Source organism: Gracilinanus agilis, chromosome 6 (genome assembly GCF_016433145.1).
Source record: "Gracilinanus agilis isolate LMUSP501 chromosome 6, AgileGrace, whole genome shotgun sequence".
Lineage (NCBI taxonomy): Eukaryota > Metazoa > Chordata > Mammalia > Didelphimorphia > Didelphidae > Gracilinanus > Gracilinanus agilis.
Genome location: NC_058135.1, coordinates 49,587,115 through 49,610,517, shown reverse-complemented (window position 1 = coordinate 49,610,517; position 23,403 = coordinate 49,587,115). Strand labels below are relative to the sequence as shown.

At 40.1% G+C, this 23,403-nt stretch overlaps 1 protein-coding gene across 1 annotated transcript in view; it reads left to right on the top strand.

Annotated features, from left to right (window-relative positions):
• Nucleotides 1-22,919, top strand: part of MANBA (mannosidase beta) — a 125,346-nt gene extending 102,427 nt beyond the window's left edge. Inside the window, exons 14-17 of the mRNA XM_044680364.1 lie at nt 1,437-1,581; nt 4,796-4,938; nt 18,032-18,289; nt 22,266-22,919. Of these exons, the coding sequence (XP_044536299.1) occupies nt 1,437-1,581; nt 4,796-4,938; nt 18,032-18,289; nt 22,266-22,490 (771 nt within the window). The 3' untranslated portion in view covers nt 22,491-22,919. The remainder of the gene's footprint in view (nt 1-1,436; nt 1,582-4,795; nt 4,939-18,031; nt 18,290-22,265) is intronic.
• The last annotated feature ends 484 nt before the right edge of the window (nt 22,920-23,403 follow it).

The following is a 23,403-nucleotide window of genomic DNA, read 5'->3' as shown; positions in this document are numbered from 1 at the left end:
TTGTAAAACTCTTTAAATAGATTTTTATTCAAGTATGGTAACAACTCTGATAGAGAGATAATTTATCTCCTCAAAATCCCCTTTTATAGATGAGGAAAATAACATTCAGAGAGTTTGAGACCCTGCCCATAGTCCTACCTTTAGTAAAAGTCAAAGGTGGAATTTGAAACCAATTGTTTCTAATTCCATGTTAGGTGCTCTACCACCCCACTATGCTAAATCCCCTGGAGGAGGCATTTATTTATTTTTACTTTCATTTTATTTTAATTTTAACTCCATATTCTCTTTCTTTTCCCTCGATTGAGAAAACAGAAAAGCCAAAAAGCATTCCAAATACATCCAAATCAAGTAATTTTCACATTAGCTATGTCAAAAAAATTTTGCCTTAATCTGTGTTTAAAAAAAAACAAAACTTCCCTTCTGTCTTAGAATCAATACCGTGTATTGGTTCCAAGGCAGAAGAGGGTTAAGGGCTAGGCAATAGGGGTTAAGTGACTCGCCCAGGGTCACACACCTGGGAAGTATCTGAGATCAGATTTAAACCCAGAGATTCCTGTCATTGTCAGACCTGGCTCTCAAACTACTTAGCCACCCAGCTGTCTCATTATTCTTCCTTATAAGTGATGCTCCATTGCTATGTCTCTGTACTAATTGTTTACCAAGTCAGGAATGCCAGTTCTTCTTCCCTCTGTCCTATGTAGTCTTTAGTTTCCTTAAAGACCCAACTCAAGCCTCACTTTCTACATAAAACCATTCCATCCAAAAGCTACTCCTTCCTCTCCCCCTGCTGATGATTTTGTATCTAGTTTGTATCTGACTGTCTCTGTGCATGTTGTTAGGTTAGATTGTAAACTCCTTGAAGGCAGAGACCATTTCATTTTTATCTTTGTATCCCCAGTGGCTGCCACTTAGGTGATTAATTATGTTATAGATACCTTGTAATATTGTGGGGTAATATTATTTGAATCAAATTAATTTTTCTTTTTAAAGCACTGCATAGGTTCTAAAGCATGGTATAAATATCAGCAACTATTATTTAAATAATTAGCCTGAAATCCCTAATGAGAAATGAAAGTTTGCTTTTTTGGATGAACTTTTTTTAGCTAACAAAAATCTTTTTTTTCCTTCCTTCCCATCTTCCTCTCATGCCTTCCCCCAAATTCGGAGGGGTGGGGGGAGAAAAGGCAAACAAAACCCTAATAGCAAATATTCATAGGCCTGCAAAAAAAATTACACCTTGGGCAAGAATTTACTTTTCATAATTCCTTTGAGATAAAAATGTGACAAAGAGACTGGCATCATTTCATGGTGCCTCTTACACAAGAATGAAATTCAGTGCTGTCATTCATTGCTTCAGCTGCTTCTCTCAGGGTTTCTTACCCAAGAATGCATAAATAGCAATGCTGGTTGGTCTTTTGTCTCTTCTTTCAAATCAGGTGATGCAGGCTCAGTGCATAAAGACAGAAACGGAGTTTTACCGACGAAGCCAGAGTGAAATTGTAGATGGCAAGGGTCACACGATGGGGGCTCTTTATTGGCAGCTGAATGACATCTGGCAAGCTCCTTCCTGGGCTTCTCTAGGTGAGCCTCTTGGTAGCTTCCATTGGAAAAAAAAAAGATTTGTAGTTGTAAGAGTATGATAAAGTGATATGTAAGAAGAGAAATGGAGATCCCAAAAGAGGGAGGTAGGTAGATTGAGAAGACAAAATATTTGAGAGGGAGAATAATGGTCTCACCAGAAACATGCCAAGGTAAGACACTTCTGCAGATACAATACTTGGATCCTCCCCAAAACTTCTCTCCCAGAAGGACACAGAGCCCTTGAAACTCATCATTGAAATGTCTGTCTTGTGTGTCAGTCTAGTCCTTGGGTCCCCAGCACCCAGTGCAGCCCCTGACAGTCAGGAGTCAGCTAAGGCATTGAGTCACGCCAACAGAATGACAAGGGGAATCAATAAGTGTTGGCTGGTCATTTTATTTTAGAGGACTCTGAGGGAAGAGAGCTAGTCCTTCAGTCTTCATATTTTGAGTCTGATAGAATAGTCATTTCAAGCAGGAATTCCTGAGCCTCCACACCTGTCTTGCCTGGATCCCGTAAGAGTCATCTTGGTCAAAACCACCATCCATTCTCTCCCTTAGGACAAAGGAAACTAGTGCCTGCAGACCAAACAGGATAAATCAGAGATTTCAAGCTGGAAGGGACTTCAGAGAACCTCTAGTCCAACCAGTTCATTTTACATATAAGAAAATCAGGCCCCAAGGAGGTTAAGTCGCTTGACTCAGGTCACCCTTTTTGTCTGTTTCTCAAAGCTTTAGGGATACTAGAATCACTTTACAGCCAGGGTCATCTTTGGAATATTTTCAGTGCTGTAAGATATTTATCTTTTGAGAAGGAATCTGCATTTTGGGAAAAAAGCCAAAGGTCATTACAAAATCATGTGCTTTTAAACTGAGAGGGGGCCTTAGGGAGCACCTATTCTAGCTCATTCATTTTATAGATAAAAGAATGGAGGCTTAGACAAAGTGACTTGGCCGAAATATATAGGTTAGTTAGGGACGGAGTCAGACCAGAATCGTGGTCTCTTGAATTCTAATGCAGTATTCTTTTTACTATGTCATTAAGAATCACGGGGATAATTTTTTGGGGGGGTTGCCTAAAATTATTAAATGTAATTATAAAATTTCAAGTGATCCTTCAGTGCACAGCTACTAGATGAATAAGACATTGCCCTTTTCTAACTCTTCCTTTATGGTTGGGGAAGCTTGAGTTTTTCTGTCCCAGGAGGGCAAGATTTCGTAACACTGCCCAGAGCTTTGCATCAAGAATAGCAAACATTGGGTGTAGCAAGCAAGGTTGGATGTAACTATGGAGCATTTAGGATTGATTCTGTGGAGCATCATGGCAGGACATTCATTGGCTTTCTCACTCTCTCTTCTTTCTGAAGTTCCCCCTTCCTCTTTTTTTTTTTTTTTAAACTCTTACCTTCCGTCTTGGAGTCAATACTGTGTATTGGCTCCAAGGCAGAAGAGTAGTAAGGGTAGGCAATGGGGGTCAAGTGACTTGCCCAGAGTCACACAGCTGGGAAGTGCCTGAGGCCAGATTTGAACCTTGGACCTCCTGTCTCTAGGCCTGGCTCTCAATCCACTGACTTACCCAGCTGCCCCACCCCCTTAAAATTCCCTCTCTGAAATATCACCACATAATATCCCCAGAATCTTCTGGGAAATATTGTTTGGACATATTCCTCATAATTATAAACATTAATATTTATAGGTACATTAGAAGCAGCAAACTTGGAGTACCAAAGACCTGAATTCAAAGCTGACCTAGGATGTGTGATCTGGGCAAGTCACTTGATCTCTGCTTGTCTCAGTTTCCTTACTGGTAAAATTGGGGATCACAGCAACACTTTTCCTCCTGGGGTTGTTGTAAGAATAGAATAAGATAACATACAAATCTTTTTGCAAACCTTAAAGCTCCAGATAAATGCTATCATTATCTTCATCATACAAACCAAAGATTTTGTGAGGTCCAAGTGATATGGTCATTACACATTGGAGAACCATACTTGTTTCCTAAAAAAATTGAGGCTATCAGCTCTGCTCAGTGCCATCTCTTCTACTTTGCTCTGGTCTTGGAGGAAGATGGGATTTTTCTTCTTGCCAAGGCTAACTGCTCTATTTTTGCCCTTGCCCCTGTCTCCTCTCACTTCTAGAACCTTTGTCTCTTTGACCATCCTTTTCCCCTGGACAGCTTTTACCTTTTCTTGTTAAGTTTCTAGGAAAAAATTCATCTACACTTGTTGCCTTCATTTCCTCAGATACCACTACTCAAACTCTTGCATTTTGTGCTTCCACTGAATGAAAAGGCATTCACTAAGCAGATTGAAGCATAATTTTTCCTCTTCTTTATTTTTCTTGCCTTTTTCCCCCAACATGGAAATCTATTTCGCATGATTTCATATAAATAATTGATATGACATTTTTTTGCCTTCTCAAAAGGAGGGTGAGGGATGGAAAGGAAGGAGAGGATTCAGAATTCAAAATTTTTAAAAAAGTTTTTTTAAAAAGCATTCATTAAGCTCTTATTTGTAGCAAGAACTATGATAAACTCTGAGGATCCAAAGAGAATAATAGAGACAGTGGGCACAACAACCCACTTTGAAGAATGGAAACCAGTGGAATTCTGAAACCCTGTTGCCTTATTGAAATTTCTCTCTTCAAGTTTATCAACCTTAATTGCTAAATTTGATCATCTTTCCCCCCAATTCCTCTTCTTGACCACTCTCCAAACATACTTTTCTGTGCTAGTCTCTAGAGAGAGGGGAAGGCAATCGAAAGCTCTGTGGCAGTACTTTTGTCGCCTTCCATCTCTGGCCCTCAGGTTCCTTCCTCAACTATAAAGTGAGAGAGTCTGATTATATGATCTCTCCCATATCTAAATCCCATGATTCTATTGGTGCAAGACTATAGCCTGGTATCAAGTGGATTCAAATTATTATTTATTTTATTATCATTAAAGTGGGTTAGCCTGGGAATATAACTACCACATGTACCTTGATTGCCATTAGAAATTATATTACCCCAACATGTGACTTACAAGCACTCCAATTAAGTGAACATGAACTCAATTTCCAATTTGCTATCACATAAGGAATCCAGTGAAAACCTAAAAAAAAAAATCTTTCTTTTCCTTTGTATAATGTCTCCCATTTCCTGGTTTGTTACCTAGAGCACATCCTCAGGGCTTGTCCAGCCCCTTTTTTCTCACTTCTTTTTCTTTTTTCATTTACAGAATATGGAGGCAAGTGGAAAATGCTTCATTACTTTGCTCAGCATTTCTTCTCCCCGCTATTGCCGGTAGGCTTTGAAGATGATGGCGTATTTTATATCTATGGTGTCTCAGACCTTCACATGGACTACAAGATGACTCTTACTGTAAGTTCCTTAGCTTCTTGGTTAGAGAAAGGGAAGAGAGGCAGAAGGGAACAAGAAATAGATGTCTTTTCTTTTCACTTGAGGGCTTTGTCTAGTTTCTGTTCTACCAAAAGGTTTTCAGAGACCTTTGTCCATATCATTTTGGTATGGCCAGAGAGTCACTATGATATGCCTCTTCTTTCAACTAAATGTGCTTCCTGTACTGATGGGATGTCAGAAATTGAGCTTTGAATTTCTTTACCTTTGCCTCCGCCTCCATTTCACTTGTTCTCCCTCCTTCCCTCCCTTTCTCTCTCCTGCCCCCAACAGGAAGTGAAGAGCATTTTAAAAAAATTAAATTTATTTTCCCAATTGCGTGTAAAAGCATTTTTTCAAAGAATATTGAGTCTCATTCTCTCCCTCCCCACCACCCACCCTTCTGATTAGATGGTAAGCAGTCTCTTAGATTTTATTTAATTTTATTTTTTTAAACCCTTACCTTCCGTCTTGGAGTCAATACTGTGTATTGGCTCCGAGGCTGAAGAGTGGTAAGGGCTAGGCAATGGGGGTTAAGTGACTCACCCAGAGTCACACAGCTGGGAAGTGTCTGAGGCCAGATTTGAACCTTGGACCTCCCGTCTCTAGGCCTGGCTCTCAATCCACTGAGCAACCCAGCCACCCCCAATCTCTTAGATTTTAAACTTGAACAAAAAAACTTTAAGAAAGTGAAAATTGTTTGCTTTGGTCTGGATTCAGAGAGAACATTAATTTTTTTTAATTTATCTTATTGAATATTTCCCAATTACAGGTAAAAATATTTAACATTCATTTTTTGAAATTTTGATTTCCAAATTCTTTTTCTCTTGCCCTTCCTTCACCACTTCAGAAGGGAGGCAGTATGATATCAATTATACATGTGAGGTCATACAAAAGATATTTCTATATTAGCTATTTGCAAAAGAAAACACAAAATAAGAAAAATGACAAAAATGAAAAACAATATGCTTTAATCTATCTAACTAACAGGGCCCAAGGAGCTATACTGGAGTCTCTGGGTTTCTGCCTCACACCTGGAACCTGCCAGGCTTGAGTGCAGCTAGGGCTTTTGTGGCTTTGGGATTTCTCACTGCAATCCACTGATGATGTCTGGATGCCAGGAGCTACAGTTTTCTCAGGAACCAAGTAGTAAGGGGTTTGCTTGAAGCACTGTCCTCTTCTCCTGTTCTTTCCTTAAATGCCACACCACACAGGATCCCAGGGGAAAACAGGATGCAAGGTGTCCTTTGCTCTGAGGTCTCCCAGGCTGGCAACAGTTTTTGCCTACCACTAATGGAGTCCACACACAGAACAGATAGACTTCCTCCTCCTTCATTCCAACCTGGAATTCCCAGCTCCAGCTCCTTCCTGCTAGGTACTTCCTAATCAATATATAATCAATACCTAATAACTAGCTGATCTAATCTTACTCATAACAGTTCCCCCTTTGCACAAAGCCAAAATTACCAAAATTTTGGTATTTGTGCACTACAATCACCTCCTAAGAGTGATGCATAAACAGCCTTACAAGTTTTTGCCTTCAGTGGAGCATGTCCAAAGAGCATCTCATACGATGATATATGTAGATCCGCTCTTGGTCTTGTACGTAGGTAAAACAAAGCTATGGGAAGAATCTCTGGCCATTTGAGATGAGTTTCAGCATAGAGTTTCCCAACCATAGTCTTGAGTTCCCTATTCATACGCTCCACCTGACCTGAACTTTGCGGATGATATGGAACATGATATTTAGGTGTTATTCCTAGATTCTCATAGACTCTTCTAAGGATATCCTGAGTGAAATGAGATCCCTTATCCGAATCTATGGTTAAAGGTACACCAAATCTAGGCACAATTTCTTTCAGTAACACTTTCACCACAAAACTAGCTGTATTTGTAATTGATGGAAAAGCTTCAGGCCATTTAGTTAGTCTATCGACTATCACAAGACAATACTTGTATCTTCCAGCTTTAGGCATACAGATATAATCAATCTGTAAACTCTCAAATGGACAATATGCTAAAGGTCTACCACCCAAACCTTTCTTTCTGAATGCACTTTGATTGAACTTTTGGCAGACTGGACAGCTATTACAGACCTTATTTGCAACAGCACTTATTCCAGGAGCAACCCATTGTCTCCTGATGGAATCCACAACAGCTTGTGTACCAAAATGACCTTTTCTGTGGATGGCTTGACACAAATAGGTATACAAATCTTTTGGTAACAATGGTCTTTCTGTATCAGTAAACCATATCCCATGTTCTTTCCTAGCTCCAAATTTATCCTTCCATTTCTCAATATCTGAGTCTACATAAGCTTTCTCTAGATCATCAGAATCAATAGATGTTAAATTCATCACATAGATTGGAGCATTCTGAGCTGCAAACTTTGCAGTGATATCAGCTCTATGATTTCCTTTAGAGACTGAATCTCTACCACGAGTATGACTCCTACAATGAATTACTGCCAGCTGTTTTGGCTTCTGGATTGCTTCCAACAACTCAGTTATTATTCCTACATGAGCTATTGGTTTTCCCGATGAAGTAATAAAACCTCGTTGTTTCCAGATCGTTCCTGTTGCATGGCAAACAGAAAATGCATATCGAGAGTCTGTGTAAATATTCACACGTTTACCTTCAGCTAGAAGACATGCTTGCTTCAATGCCACCAATTCAGCACCTTGAGCACTAAGATTATTAGGTAATGAGCCATACCACAGTGTCTCAAATTCTGTGACAACTGCAGCACCAGTACATCTAATTCCATTACATAAATATGATGATCCATCTGTGAATAACACCCAGTCTGGATTTTCGAGTGGAGTATCTTTTAAATCCATCCTAGGCATATCCACAAGATCTACTACCTCAACACATTCATGCAATGGCTCACCGTTCTTTGGTAAATCAGGAAGAAGAGTAGCTGGATTAAGTATGCTACATCTCTTCAACTTGATGTTCTCACTACCTAAGAGATTCATTTCATACTTAGCAATTCGTTGGTCAGAATATGCTTGAGTACGAAACTTCCTCATTAGTGCTTCTATCTGATGTGAACAATAGACAGTCAAAGGACATCCCAAAACTAGATCAGCTGACTTCTGGACTAACACAGCTGCTGCAGCTACCCCCCTTAGACAGGGTACTGTCCCCGCAGCTATTGGATCTAATTGACAGCTGTAATACCCAATTGGACGATAACTTTGTCCAAGAGTCTGTGTCAACACACCAGAAGCTATACCCTTCGTTTCATTGACAAACAGCTGAAAAGGTTTCTCATAGTCTGGGATTCCTAACGCAGGTGCAGATAGAATGGCTTCTTTCAGCTTATCTAAGGCTAATCAATGTTCAGGCTTTAGTTTCAGAGGTTCTGGTTCTGTATTCCTGGTCAGATCTGTTAAACACTTAGTTATTCCACTATATCTAGGAATCCATTGTCTACAGAAACCAGTAGTTCCAAGAATATCTCTAAGTTGTTTTTTAGTTTTCGGTGCACTCAATTTTTGTATGTCAGCTATTCTCTTTTGTGTAATACTTCTGGAACCCTCTGATAACAGGAATCCGAGATATTGCACCCTGGGTAAAATGAATTGTAATTACGCTTTTGAGATTTTATGTCCTCGTTTATATAATTCAATCAAAAGAATCTTGCTGTCCCTAAGACACACCTTTGCATTTGGGGATGCTAGAAGAATATCATCCAAAAAATGCACCAATTTAATCTCTTTAAATTTAATAGTTTGCAGATCTTGATTTAGAATTTGTGAAAATTGAGATGGTGACTTGGTATACCCTTGTGGGAGACGAGTCCAGGTCCATGTGTCTTTTCCCATGTAAAAGCAAAGCTCTTTTGAGAATCCTAGTGAATTGGTATGGAGAAAAATGCAGAACATAAATCTACCACAGTGAAATATCTAGCCTGACTTGGAATGGAAGAAATTATAGCAGTTGGACTTGGGACAACTGGATGTGTCTTGATGACATAATCATTTACCGCTCTTAGATCTTGAATAAATTGGTAAACAGGTCGGCCATTTTCATCCGGTTTTGGCTTCTATTATTCTTCTTAATTCCACTCTTACTAGAACTTCTAACACCATTTACAACATTATTTCTCTTTTTCTCACAATTATTTACAAAATTAATCAAATTATTATCAACACTAGTTAAATTACTACTACCAGTAGGTAAATTACCATTAACATTGGTTAAAGTACTATTTACACCATTACTAGTAGTTAATTCAGATAATTTAACATTAACACCACTTAAATTATCATTAATTCTCATCAAATTATCATTCACATTGATTAAATTATTATTGATTCCATTTAAATTAACACTGATCAACCCATTACCATCAACAGAAACTCGTTATTCCTATAAATGCTCTGAGCTGCCTTTTGGTCTTAGGCAAACTCAAATTTTATATATCTTGTGTTCTCTTTTGGGAAATTCTTCTGGAGCCCTTTTCTAGGATGAATCCTAAATAATTTACTTTTTCCATCACAAATTGAAGTTTTGATTTAGAAATTTTATGGCCCCTTTTGCCTAGCTCTCTTTATAACAGACTTTCTTTATAACAGACTTCAGCAGATGGTGACATTAGCAGGATTTCATCAACATAATGTACCATTTTGCTGTTTTGGAAAGTTATCGACTCAAGGTCTCTTTGCAGGATTTGATAGAAGACCGAAGCTGAATCTGAGAATCCCTGGGGCAGACGGGTCCATTGGATGGATTTGCCTTCCCATGTGAAAGCAAACAGCTTCTGGCTGTCTCTGTGCAGGGGAACAGAGAAGTATGCAGAGCTCAGGTCCAGAACAGTAAACCAAGCAGCTTTGGGTGGTATTGCTGCTATGATTTGTGATGGACTTGGTACCACAGCATAGGTCTTTTGCACATGGTCGTTTATTGCTCTGATATCTTGTACTAAACGCCATTGAGTCTTCCCATCAGGAGATAATTTCGCTTTCTTTACTGGCATGATTGGTGTATTGTATTGTGAAAAGCCATATTTCAATATACCCTGCTTTAATAAACTCTCTGTGATGGGTTTCACTCCCTCTATTGCCTCTGGGCTAAGTCTGAACTGAGGAATTCTTGGAGGTAAACCTTCTTTTACCTCTATTTTTACTGGTTTCGCTGATAATATCCTGCCCACCTCATTTGAATTTTTAGCCCACACATAATCAGGAATATCGTCAGGAACCTTAGAGATGTTATCAGTTAATTGGTATGATGGTTCCTCACTACATGGGTCTAAAAATAAAATGGGATGGTGTTTTAGAGATCTCTTGGGTAGGTGAAGATAAATTTGTCCATCCGGTTGACATTGGATGGTGGCAGCCAATTTGCATAGGAGATCTCTTCCCACGAGGTTCAAAGGACATGATGGCATCTTTAATAAGAAGGTGTGTTTGAGAGTTAGAGGTCCGAATTTTACCATTTTAACTTTTAGCTTCGGGACTTGTTGTACTACCCCAGAAGCTCCTCTTACTCTCAAATTGCCTTGATATTGGCATCCTTTGGGTGCCTTGCGTAAAACAGAACAAGTCGCACCAGTGTCCACTAGTCCTTCATAGTGTACCCCCCCAATTTCTAGGGTAACTAATGGTTCTCCATTGTCATTGGACTTCACTGGCACTAGGGGTAATAAAGAATCCTCAGCATTTTGTGTACATTTATCATTGATTTTGTGTTGCGTATGGTCTTTTGTCTCTAAACTCAAACTTCCTATAGCACCACTAGGCCAGTTCAGTTTAGAATCAGGATTACAGAAAGCAGGCTTAAAGAGCATTCTCTCATTGAGAGCTTGTAAGTCATTGTCATTCTTGCAAATTCCATGTTGGCTTTCTTTAAGGGCTTTAGAAATGGAGGTTTGATTTGATTTATCTTCCGCTCTGCTATTTAAAGAACTATCAAGCCTCAAATCAGCAGTTTTCCCTTCAGTAGTATCCGGGAATGTATGGTAGTTAGATTGTGTTCCCTTCAACCCTTCAGGTACGACTACTGACTTAAAAGCTGACTGATGTTCCCTATCTTGCCCTGAAGTTTGTGTGACTGAAGTTAGATGTGTCAATCACTGACCAAGCTTCATTATTGCTGTTATTAGTCACACTTGTTACTGAGGATAACAGCTGCTCCTTTTCCGTTCCCCATGTTTTTGGTTGGAATTCTTCAGCTAAGGGGTTGAGAAAGGTGAATGTGGAATTTCCTAAACAGCTGCTATCATCCAGCAACTCAGTGGGTTGTGTCTTTAAGTCTAAGTTTTTGCCAACGTAATGATTTGTTTGCTCTCTAACCTCTTTCTGTGACATGTCTGAAGCAAGTGAATGGGATAGAATTTTGGCATTTAACTCCCCCCAGGTTACTGAATGCATTCTTTTCTGGATACATTGTAAATCCTCGCCATAATCTTCTTTATTCAAGTTGCCCCTTTGTTTTTGACTTGGAATAAAGAGAGGAGTTTGAGGTTTTGATGACTTTGAATAAGATTGCAAGCTTTTGTCAGTGCTTGTATGATCCTTATGCTTCTCATTCAATGTTTTTGTTATGGAATGAGAAAGCTGATTTCTTATATAGTTATCCTCACTATTGCCATATATTTCTCTGCGCATCTGCAATATTTCTTCCCATAGTTGGTTATCTACCACAGATGTATCTTGATATTCTATGTAGCTTGCTTTAGACACCTGTTTTGTTTTGCCCAGTTTTTCGATATTATTTTTCTCACTCAAGCTACACACTCTCACACCCAAATTATAATGATTAGATCTTTTTGAATTAGGAACCTCAATTCATAGTGACTTTGGCTTTGTTCCCATTTGTATGTACCTTTCCATTTCTTCTAGGGATGGGGATTGGCTAAATTTCTTGCATGTATGGCTACAGCTCGAGCAATCATGTTTGCTTTCCTCACTTCTTTTTGTATCATTATTTTTTTTTGGACCATTTTGTGTTGTAATAGGTCCTTCTTGTACTTCTGTCTCTTTGATTATAATTGTCATTTTTGGAAAAATCAATTTGTTGTCTAAATCTACAAAATTTTTAAATATGACCTGGACGTCCACAAAGAAAGCACTGTGGGGGAAATGATTTTGGTCTTTGGGTGTTAATTGTAGGTTGCCTGTATTGATTTTGGCTCCTACTACTTTGGAGGGCAAAATTTTTCATTTCCTCCAATTCTTTTTCTCTTTTGGTATGTTTCAATTGCCTTTTCAAATCAGCTATGATTTCATCCTGTCTGAGTCAGTTTGTCTTGCTATCCTTGCTTCCTTTTGCTTTGAATCATGGATGTAGGAAGCATGTTGTCTTACATCCTCCAGTGGCAGTGATTCCCACTGTGGACAGTTTTGTCTAAAGTAATTTTGTATTGGGATTGATGTTCCCTTTACAAACTGCCTACAGATATGATCTATGGTGTCTTGGGCATGAGTATCACATAATCCAAGGATTGTCTCGGCTGCCTCTATTACTCTATCAAGGAAACTGCTAGGATGTTCCTCTTCTCGTTGTCTTAATTTTTCGAATTTTTGCCGTGAATTTGGTCTTTTAGCGTGGATTCTCATTGCTTCTAATAAATCGGTTCTACATTGGATCAGGTATCTAAGATTTGCACGTTGGGTAAAATCTAAATCCTGATGGACTAGTGGCCAAGATTGTAAATTCAGGTTCGTTCTTGTTTTGTTGAGGAATTTTTCCTTTTCTGAGGAAGAGTAAAATTCCCTAAAAGAAATTCCACATCATCGAAACTAGGATTAAATAGTGTGAACACCCTTTTTAATTCTTTTATACTTTTGAAAGGTTTTTCAAAATACTTGGGAAAACATCTCTTTAGCACCTCCATATCACTTGGGGTGAATGCTTTATATGTTTTTATGTGTACCACCCCTTCCCCAGGCTGCACGATGGTTCTATCTACAATTGGTAAAAGAGAGACTATGGAATTTGCTGATGTTTGGTTGATATTGGGCTTTGATTTGTTAGAGGTATTATTCCCCAGGTATTTGGACTCCACAATCTCTAGCTGGAGAATTGTGTGTTTGTCCAGTTCTTTTCCTTCCCTTATCTGTTTTAGTACTTGGAATAGTAGTTTGATGTTATCTACTAGTTCCCCAGAATCAGTATCTTTCTTTTGTGCTGTAATTGAGTTAAACCATTGCCACAGGTGAGAGAAAAACATTTTTAAAGACCATAAGGAATTGCCAGATTGTTAGGATTATGGCTATGGCTGTTGGGATGAAGCAAATACATTCAGCCAGGGTCAGAGCACACCATTTATAATAATCGTAGATGTTCAGTTGCACAAAATTAGGAACTCTTATAAACCAAAAATCTACCATACCCTGCATTAGGACCAAGAAATCATTGAGATGCTAGATAGGATGAATGTTATCCTAGCCAGCTTCATTTTGGTTGTTTCAGAAGATTTTAGGTAGTTCACTAACTTTGTTCGCCAATTAATGTTATCAAAGAAGAAAGTAAATAAAATGAGTAGGTGGGTCTGAGGAAGGATAAAGGGGAATAAGGGATTATAAGGTGATTGGAGGAGGAATGAAGGTATGGGAAGGTATATTAGAAATAAGGGAAATGGGGTATGTAGGAGAGGCAGCTCAAACAGGTTTATTCCCAGAAGCTTGAGAAAGAGGATCCAGGGAGGAAACCAGGGCCAGTAAGAAACGTTTAGGCTTGACTGGAGGGTTTCTCTTGTTAGTTTCAAAGTCTCCTGAGGGAGGGCTCGAGGGGGCCCCTCCCTGCCAGTCAAACTGATGGCTGGAGGAAGTCTTGAAGGTGGGTACTTCCTGTCAAGATGGATGCCCCAGTTGTCTCAAGAAGTAAAGGAAAATGATTCTTTCCTCTTGGCCCTTGTCTTAATTTTCGACACAATGACTCACCACAGGGTTTGAATACGTAACAAGGGGATTTATTAATACCAGGGTCAGTCAGAAGGGGGAGGGGTTCAGGATTTTCTAACTGCTGCTAGGGAGAGGGGTGAGGGTGGGGGATGGGTCGCGGAGAGGTTTAGACAGAGAGAGAGTCCGGCTCTCCCAGTCAGGAAGATTTGACTGCCTTTTAAATAAAGTCTTTATCAAATCTAGGGATAACTTATTTGAGGATACTCCAATTATCTAAAGAAACTAAAACCCACTATATTCAATCACCAAGCCCTCCCTTCCAACCAGAACCCAAAGGAAATCAGGGAAGGGGAGGGATGGAGACGGGAGATCAGGGAGAGGTCCAGAGAAATGAGATAGATCCAAATTTCCCCAAAACAAAATAAGCACAGGCCAAGGCCGAAGCAATTAGGCCAAAGCTGAAAAGTCAAAGCAAAAGCCTCCAGCCACAGCGAAAGCCAGAAGGCAAAAGCCCCGTCAGTTGGAACTTCACTTCTATTTATAGCTTTAAGTTCCAACTGACTTTCTGAACATTCTAAGATGTTTAACTGACTTTTTGTGACCGTTAGAAATTACAGAAGCAAAAAGTTTCTGTTAGCCACCTTGCATTACAGCAGTAATGTCTCAGTTATTTTAATTTTCATTTCTCTAATCAATAGTGATTTGGAGCATTTTCTCATATGTCTATAGTTTTAATTTCTTTATTTGAGAACTCCCTGTTCATATTTTTTGACCATTTATTAATTGGGGCATGCAGTGTTCTTAAGTCTTTTAAAATTGTGTTTATACATTGTGTAAATTATTCTTCTGATTCTGCTCACTTCTAATGGCATTGGTTTATGCAGTTCTGCCCAACTTTTCATTACATTCATTAACCATAGTTTTATTCACTTCCCAATTGATAGGCACAAAATTAGTTTCCAGTTATTTGCTACTCTAAAAAAGAGATGCTACAAATATTTTTGTATATGAGGTAGATCATGGATTCTTCATATTTGTTGTTCTGAATTAGCACATAGGTCAGTAAGCTCTCTGAAAGCAGAGATTGTTTCATTTTTATCTTTATATTCTCAATACCAGGCCAGGACCTAGCACATAATAAATGATTTAAAAAAACACCTTACTTTCTCTATTAGAATCAATGCTAAGAATCAGTTCTGAGACAGAAGAGCAGTAAGGGCTAGGCAATTGAGGTTAAGTGACTTGGCCAGGGTCACCCAGCTAAGAAGTATCAGAGGCTAGATTTGAACCCAGGATCTCCTGTCTCCAAGCCCAGCTCTCTATCTACTAACCCACCTAACTGCCCTTCATATGAAATGATTAATAATTGCTAAGTCAAGTTGAATTGACTTATCAAAATTCCTACTGATATTACCTTTCTCCAGACCTTTATGTCATCTCCTTCTAAGAACTGAAAATTAATTCCTTGTCTTCCTGTTTCTAAACCTCCTTTCCTTTTGGGTTGCTTTTAAGTCTCAGTGTTGTGTTTAACTACAAGTTTTAATCTCTTCTCCAGCCTGATCTTGGGTCAGTGCTGCTAAGGCAGAAGGAACACGACTGACAGCCTGGACCTCTCCTGACTCACGGTTCCCAGTTCTGGCCTCTTCCCCAGGTTTTCTTTGATCACTTTGATCCATGCCCTGAGGGTTATCTTACAGAGCATGAATACTTTGATATTACAGTGTTTAAAATGACTTCATAGATAACCCACATCCTAACCAAGAGAAGAGGGACAGATAGAGACCTGATTTTTTTTCTCACAGGGCCAATGCAGCAATTTCCATTGCTTGACTCTACATGTTTATAATAAGGATTTCTTCTTTTTTTTTTTTCCATCCTTTGAAGGGTGGGAGAGGTAGGAAGGAGAGAATTTGTATCTAAAAATTTAAAGAATCGATATTTAACCTCTTCAGTAACAACAGAGATATTTTCTAGCAAAGGAACAAGAATCTTTCTCTGAAACTTTGTTCTAAACTAAATGGGAGAATGGATGGAGAGCTCAAATACTTATTGCGATCTTGCTCTCTTAGCTTTGGCTCTACGAGAATAATCACTCACTTTGAATTCTTTCAGGCTCAGTTTTTCATATTGAGGCTTGTCCAAGCCCTTCTTTGCCTTCTTTGTTCCTGCCCCCTGCCTTTTGAGCATTTCACCTTTTTATAGAATATGGGGAGCAAGGGCCAAGAAAGGCAGCATCAGCTTTGTTTCTTCCTTAGCGCACCGACCCAAGATCAGGCTGGAGAAAAGGTTAATATTTGTAGCTAAAAATGAGATCTGACTCTAGTCCCTGGGCCCCGTTAGCATGGATAGTTGGCAGTTTACAGTATTGTAAAAACCAGTGAAAAGAGGCCATTGACTGTGGACAGCTGCTTTTCGGCTCCTTCCTTTTCAGCAGGAGTGTTCAGTGCCTTTGGGGGGCTGTGGCTCGTGACTCTGCTGCTTATTGACAAGGTGCCCTCGCTGGGACTTTTTCTTTGGCTGAGACAGTGTCCTCTGGGGTACACCTGTCCCTTCTTAAAGTCCCTTGTGGTCAAAAGGGGGTTCTGAGGGGGTAATTAACTGCCATTATACTCCCACTCTTCCCTCATCCCTCGAATGAGCCAACATGTTCCCCAGGGCAAGAGGTAGATGCCATTGGGCAACCAATTTATTTTAAATATTAAATGTTAAGAGAAGCACCATGGGGTAGTGAAAAGAGAACTCAGGAGGTCCTGAGTTCAAGTTTATCTTTGACATTTCCTACTTGTAGGGTACTAGGTAAATTGCTTAATCTCCCTGGGCTTTAGTTTTTTCTCTTCTGCATCTATGGTCCTTTGAGGCTATTTATTGCTTGATCTCTCCGTGTTCTAAGGTAACTCTCTCTATTTTTTTTAAACCCTTACCTTCTATCTTAGAATTGATATTTAATAGTACTAGTACTAGTAATAGTAATAGTAGTAGCAGCAGCAGCAGCAGATAAGCATTAAGGGCTAGGTAATTGAGGTTAAGTGACTTGCTCAGGGTCACACAACTAGAAAGTGTCTAAGACCGGATTTGAACTCAGGTCCTCTAACTCCAGGCCTGGCTCTTTACCAAGCTGCCCCTAAGGTAACTCTCTTAGGACCCCACCATTTCCAGAGCATTTTCAGGTTAAAGAAGTGGTTAAAGAGGATCTCCTTTTTCAGTGTCACACATCTGTACCCCAAAAAATGAACCAAAGAAAAGCCAGATGACATGAGAGTCCTTTTATTCCTATTTTTTCTTTTCTTTTTTTTTTTCCTAACAACAAGGGCCGTTGAGTTGCATATTTCTCTACTAAGAATCTGATGAGGACCACAACTGTATTTGTATGACAGTTGAATATATTTATATAGACCTGTTCAGTCTTTGGCAATATAATAGATAAGATTCTGTGATTGTTACCCTCAAGGTAACTGCTTAGGGATCTTGTTTTTGTTTTTGTTTTTTTAAACCCCTACCTTCCATCTTAGAATCAATACTGTGTATTGGTTCCAAGGCAGAAGAATGGTAAGGGCTAAGTAATGGGGGAAGTGACTTGCCCAAGGTCACACAGCTGGGAAGTGTCTGAGGCCAGATTTGAACCCAGGATTTCCCATCTCCATGCCTGGCTCTCAATCCACTGAGCCACCCAGTTGGCCCTTGCTTATAGATTTTTTAAAAAATCAACTTGGTCCTCATCCTCATTCCAGAAGTGAACCAGAGAGTGAAGAAATGGGAGTTGGGAGGATCCCCAGATATTTGATTTGGGGCAAAGGTTGAAAAATGCAGACTTAAGGGCATTGATTAATTCTGCATAAATACAAGAAATGAAATGATGTTTCAGGGCCAGCCAACTCCACAGAAATAGTGTCATAAAGTATGTTACAGTGAGATTTTCAGCTTCACGATGATTCCTAAAGTTCTCTTCTATTAGTGATATAATTATGAAACCCCCTTGGCTGGGGTACCAAGGTAGCCTCCCCTCAGGGCTCCAGCGTGTCAGGAGGAACCTTGGTTTCCATCCCGCCCCTTATATTTAAATATGACAATAGGAACCTCAGTTTCCTTTTCTGTAGAATTAGGGTGGTGGTTCCTATGCTATCGGGAGATGTGTGACAAGCCTTAAGAAACAACTGTGCATCTCCTCATCACACCTCCTGCCGGTCCCACACAGAACTTCTGACCCAAAGTCTCTTTTTCAGGTGAGAGTGCACCTGTGGAGCTCCCTGCAGCCTGTGTGCTCTCGCAGCACTGAGCCCTTGGTGGTGAAGGCAGGGCAGGCAGCCCCTCTCTACAAGGAGCCCGTGGCAGAACTGCTGCAGCGGTGTGGCCAGTGCACACGGCAGAGCTGCGTGATCACCTTCGCCCTGACAGCTGGAGGCGAGCTCTCCAGCCCCACTAACTATCACTTCTTGTCTTCCCTCAAGGATGCTGTGGGTCTGGAGAAGGCGAAAATCACTGTGAGTACCGGCTGTTTTACAGTTCTTGAAGGGATACTGAGTTACCTTTGGAGAAAGTTAGCCCTCTCTCCACAGCAGAGCCGCAATGTCGGGGTGGCAGCTAGGGCTTTGCCCCAGGGTTCCTCAGCGGGGAGGGCATCCTTCTATGGCCTAGGGGGAGAAAAGGGAGGGAGACTCCAGTGCCCCTCTGGGTCACTTTGGAAAATAATGTGATTGTTGGAGAGCCAGGGGATGGCGCGTTGGGCCTCTTAGATCACTTTTGAAACAGAGTTTTTTGGCAGCTTGGTGGCATAGTGGTTAAGAGTACAGAGCCTGGAATCAAAAAGACTTGAGTCCAAATCCATTCTGAGACACTTAACAGTGTGACCCTGGGCAAGTCACTTAACCTGTGTTTGCCTCAGATTCCTCATCTGTAAAATGGAGATTACCTTTCAGGGTTGTTATGAGGATCAAATGAGATAATAATTGTAAAACATTTAGCACAATGCCTGGTATGTGCTTTATAATAATGGTGGTATTATTATTATTATTATTATTATTATTATCAGGAGAGGAGGTGTCATTCTCTGGACCTCATTTTTTCCTGGGAGTGAGGGCACATCAGAGACATCACAGCTTGTTCCTCTCTCAGAAAGGGGGCAGCACATCTCCTGAGTAGGCATCAGGGACTTAGGGTGCTCCTGGGGAGCGGGTACTTCAAGGTCCCTGGCATCATAGGAAAAGGGTCTTGTTTCTCTGTGGAGTGAGAAATGTTTCCCTACACAAAAGAATCCTCAGGAAGACGAGTATTTGTATTTGTGACAAGAAAATTATGTGTTTTTGACTGTCTCCAATTTGTTGGTTATATACGTCTAGAGCGGAGTGGGATACACTTATTTTGCCCCTAATTTTTTTTTTTAAACCCTTACCTTCTGTCTTGGAGTCAATACTGTGTATTGGCTCCAAGGCAGAAGAGTGGTAAGGGTATGCAATGGGGGTCAAGTGACTTGCCCAGGGTCACACAGCTGAGAAGTGTCTGAGGCCAGATTTGAACCTAGGACCTCCCATCTCTAGGCCTGGCTCTCAATCCACTGAGCTACCCAGCTGCCCCTAATTTTTGGTTTTAAGAGTGGCTTAATGATGAAAAAACAACTATCAAAATTGAATGCAAAGCCACAAGGGAATGGTCTGCATTTCAAATATCCCAATGACATTCTGCCTGCCTTTGACTCAGACTTGTTTTATTGCCCTGAATGTAGAGGTCTGTTAGTTAATGTGTTGATTTGGGTGGTTTTTATAAATTCTCGATACTTCATTTAAAAAGGTTAAAGTGATATATAAGGATTGGGTCTTATTTAAAAAAAAACAAAACAAAGAAACAGCACATTTCTTCTATCCTAGAATTGATGCTGAGTTTTGATTCCAAGGCAGAAGAGCAGTAAGGACGAGGCAACTGGGGTGAAGTGACTGATCTAGGGTCACATAGCTATGACGGGTCTGAGCTCAGGTTTGAACCCAGGTTCTCCCAGTTCCAGCCTGGCACTCTATCCATTGTGCCACCTAACTGCTCCACTTTGCTTCTCTTTAAAGGAGTCATTGCCTTTGGAATAGAGATCATTTTTACTAAAGTTTATTGGCTTAAAATAATCTCACTTTTCCACATTAGAACTAAGATATAAGGAGAAAGTGGGGAATGGTGTCCACTTGGATTCCTTACAAAAGAGAAAAAGAATTATGGAGTTAGTTAGACACGCATCTAGTTTTGGAATCCTCAGACCTTTGGACCCCGGAAGGGAATGATCATGGTGGGGAGAGGAATGTTTTTGGACTGGTTTTATTTTTGTTTTCTCTCATTTGGACTTTGATCAAGCTTTTAACATTTTCCTCACTAAATCATGATGCTTATTATATTAAGCCCATTTTAAGCCCTTACCTTCTGTCTTAGAATCAGTGCGGTGCATTGGTTCCAAGGCAGAAGAATGGTAAGAGCTAGGCAAATAGGGCGAAGTGACTTGCCCAGGATTACACAGCTAAGAAGTGTCTGAACTTAAATTTAAACCCAGGACCCCCCATCTCTAAACCTGGCTCTTAATCTATGGATCCACCTAGCTGTCCCTTATGTTAAGTCCTTTTAAAGAGGGAACATTTTTTTGTAGTGGTGTTTTTTTTTTTTTAAATTTTTCTTGAACCCACCAATCTTCTTCCTGTTGAGGAAATGCAAATAAAGAGATGGATCTTCTCCAAAGAAGCAACAAAGATGTCCTTTACAGCCATGTAGATCAGGCAAAATCTGGAGCAAAATCAGGTTCTTGTATGTCCAATTCTCCCTTCAGCATCCTCAAGCCATAAGTCTCAGAGGGAGCAGGAAAAGAGGGAATTGCTGACCTGGAACGCTGCCAGCCTGCAGCAAGGAAGCTAGGACTGCTTCTTGAGAATACTTGGCAGGGTGAGATTCAGATGGCTCTAATGGGAGCCCAGTGTCCAGCTGATCCTTTTACTCAGACATATGCTGTAGCCCATAAAGGAGAAAGGGAAAGCACTGGTTAATAAACCCGTCAAGAAGTCCACTTGAGTCTTCCCTTTCTGGAAGGCTTTGTGGCATGGGACTTTGCAGCCAATCACTGTAGACTCCCCAGGCTCGCTTTCCCCTCATGCAAAACGCCACACCTCCTAATGATGCCTTAGAGCTGGAATAACCTGCTGGTGAAGGTTTGGGAGGTCCTCACCGAATAAACTCTGCATGAAGGGCAGGTAGCTTCATTTCTTGGTTGGAGATCTAATCAGCATTTTCCTCAACTGCTGCGGGGTTACCAGCAGTCCAGTTCCCCTTGGGGGCGGGACAATTGAGCAAAAATGAAGTGAGAAGAGCCAGAGACCGAGTAGGTTTGCAGTGGCTGATCTGAAGTGTCATCTGCTGATTTTAATTTTTATACCCTCTTTTCTTTATGATCTCATACAGGTTTTTTTCTTCCCATACATTCAAAATCACATATTAACTTTAGAAACATCACAAGATTGACATTTACTAATTATCTTACTGTGGTTAAACAAAGAAGCAAGCTTGTCAAAAATTATTCATTATGGGCTGGCTTAGTTTGAACTTATTCTTTTCAGCCATGTGTAAGGTACAAGTACATCAGTTCCTAGCTAAACATAATAGTTAATTATATTTTAACTAATTATATTATGTATATAGTTATGTTATACTATTCATTCCCATCATAAATCAAGGAGATAGTTATGGTAGTTGATTACATCCAATGCGATACAATAATATCAATCTGGTCCAATGTTTTGTTCCCATGGTGTTTTTTCTGTTATAGGATTATTAAGAATACTGTTCTGGTAGGGTGATTCTGTGCTAGTTTGTCATTGCCTTAATTTCTTTGTGTTTCACTGTTTCTATGGTCTGTAGGAGTTTGGGAACAAACTCAGGCCAGGTATTTTCTTGCTGGGAACTTTAGAAACTTGCATTAACTCACTAATTACTGGTTTTTTGCTAGGCTGATTCTAGTGGAAATTTCTATACTCTAGGGGGTTGTACAGGGGTTTATTTTTGGATAGTGGGTAGTCTATGGCTGTGATTGTTCTTGCCATGAACCTGTATTGTTTTTCTGTGTCTCCTTTGAGCTGGATAAGGATATTGATTGTAATAATTTCAATGCAAGTGAATGTCACTGTAAAAAGAATCATATAGGGTAAACTGAGTGTGGAATCTCCATCCTCCTGACAACCTGCCATGCTGGATTGTCAGAGCTTGTGAGTAGCCGTGCTAACCTCACAGCCTCAATGGCTTCCGGCACTCAACCCTCAATGAATATCCTTGTTTCATGTTTCTCTATCAAAATCAAGCATCATGTGTTTCTCTACATGTCTGAGGCATAAAGTGCATGCATGTGTGACTGGTGGTTATCCCATGGTCCTCGGCCAGAGGAATCTCACCCTCAGCATGCAGAGTGTCCAGCATGTCTCATTTTATCAATCTTCTTTTCTCTAGGCCAAGATAGTCCAACAAGAGAACATTTACCGTTTTGAACTTGAAACCACGGCCGTTGCTCCTTTTGTCTGGCTGGATGTAGGAAGCATCCCAGGGAGGTTTAGCGACAATGGTTTCCTCTTGACGGAGAAGAAAAAAACAATATTATTCTACCCCTGGGAGTCCACCAGCATTACCGAGCTTGAAAGATCTCTTCGCTTGATTTCACTGGCAGACATATACTGAATAAATCCCAGATTTTTTTCAGAGTGACCATATTAAAAAACAAAAACAAAAACAAAATCACGTGATTACGTATTTGCTGGAAAACTTGAAAAGCACAACAGAATCTATTGAAGGCACTGGAAAGAGTGGGAATAAACAGACCTTTCCTTAATACGATGGTGATGAGAGTAATACTTCATAGGATCCTATTCCACAGGCTGAGCTATCTTTTCCTGGGACCCTATTCTATGTAGGCATCAAAACCATCTCTTATTACCTAGGACAGAGAACTAAACTTGAGCTGTTCTAGTGAACCAGGGAATGAGGAGTTCTGGCTGTTCCCCTGGGTAGGCTTCTCTGATTAAGAACCATCATGTTTTTGGAAACAGGAGGTCCTGGGTTCAAACCTAGCCTCAGATACTTCTTAACTGTGTGACCCTGAGCCAGGCACTTAACCCCCTTGCCTAGCCCTTGTTGCTCTTCTGCCTTGGAACCAATACATGTTATTGTTTTCAAGATGGAAGGTAAGAGTTTAAAAAAATCCGTCATGAGTCATGCAGAGGCAGCCACTGTGCTCTAGATGACCTTTACCCATGTTGAGGATCTGTGACAATAGGAAGAGTAATTTTTCCTTGTAGCCCTTTGCTTCTGCTCATCATAACTTACTATTTTTTTAAAAATTAAAAAAATTTTTATTTTGAATATTTTCCTATAGTTACATGTTTCCATAACTTACTGTTTGCTGATGATAGAGTGGTTTATCCAGAGAATCTGGAAGCTTTGAGTAAAACATTAAGAAAAGGCAATTTACTTAGCAGGGGTAGGGGAAGACTAGTCAACAAAGATAATTCAAAAAGGATGCTTTTCACTGTTTCAGCTCATCAGAGCTCTAAGTTACCCATAGAAGTCTGCTAGCCAGCATCAGAGAGGTTGT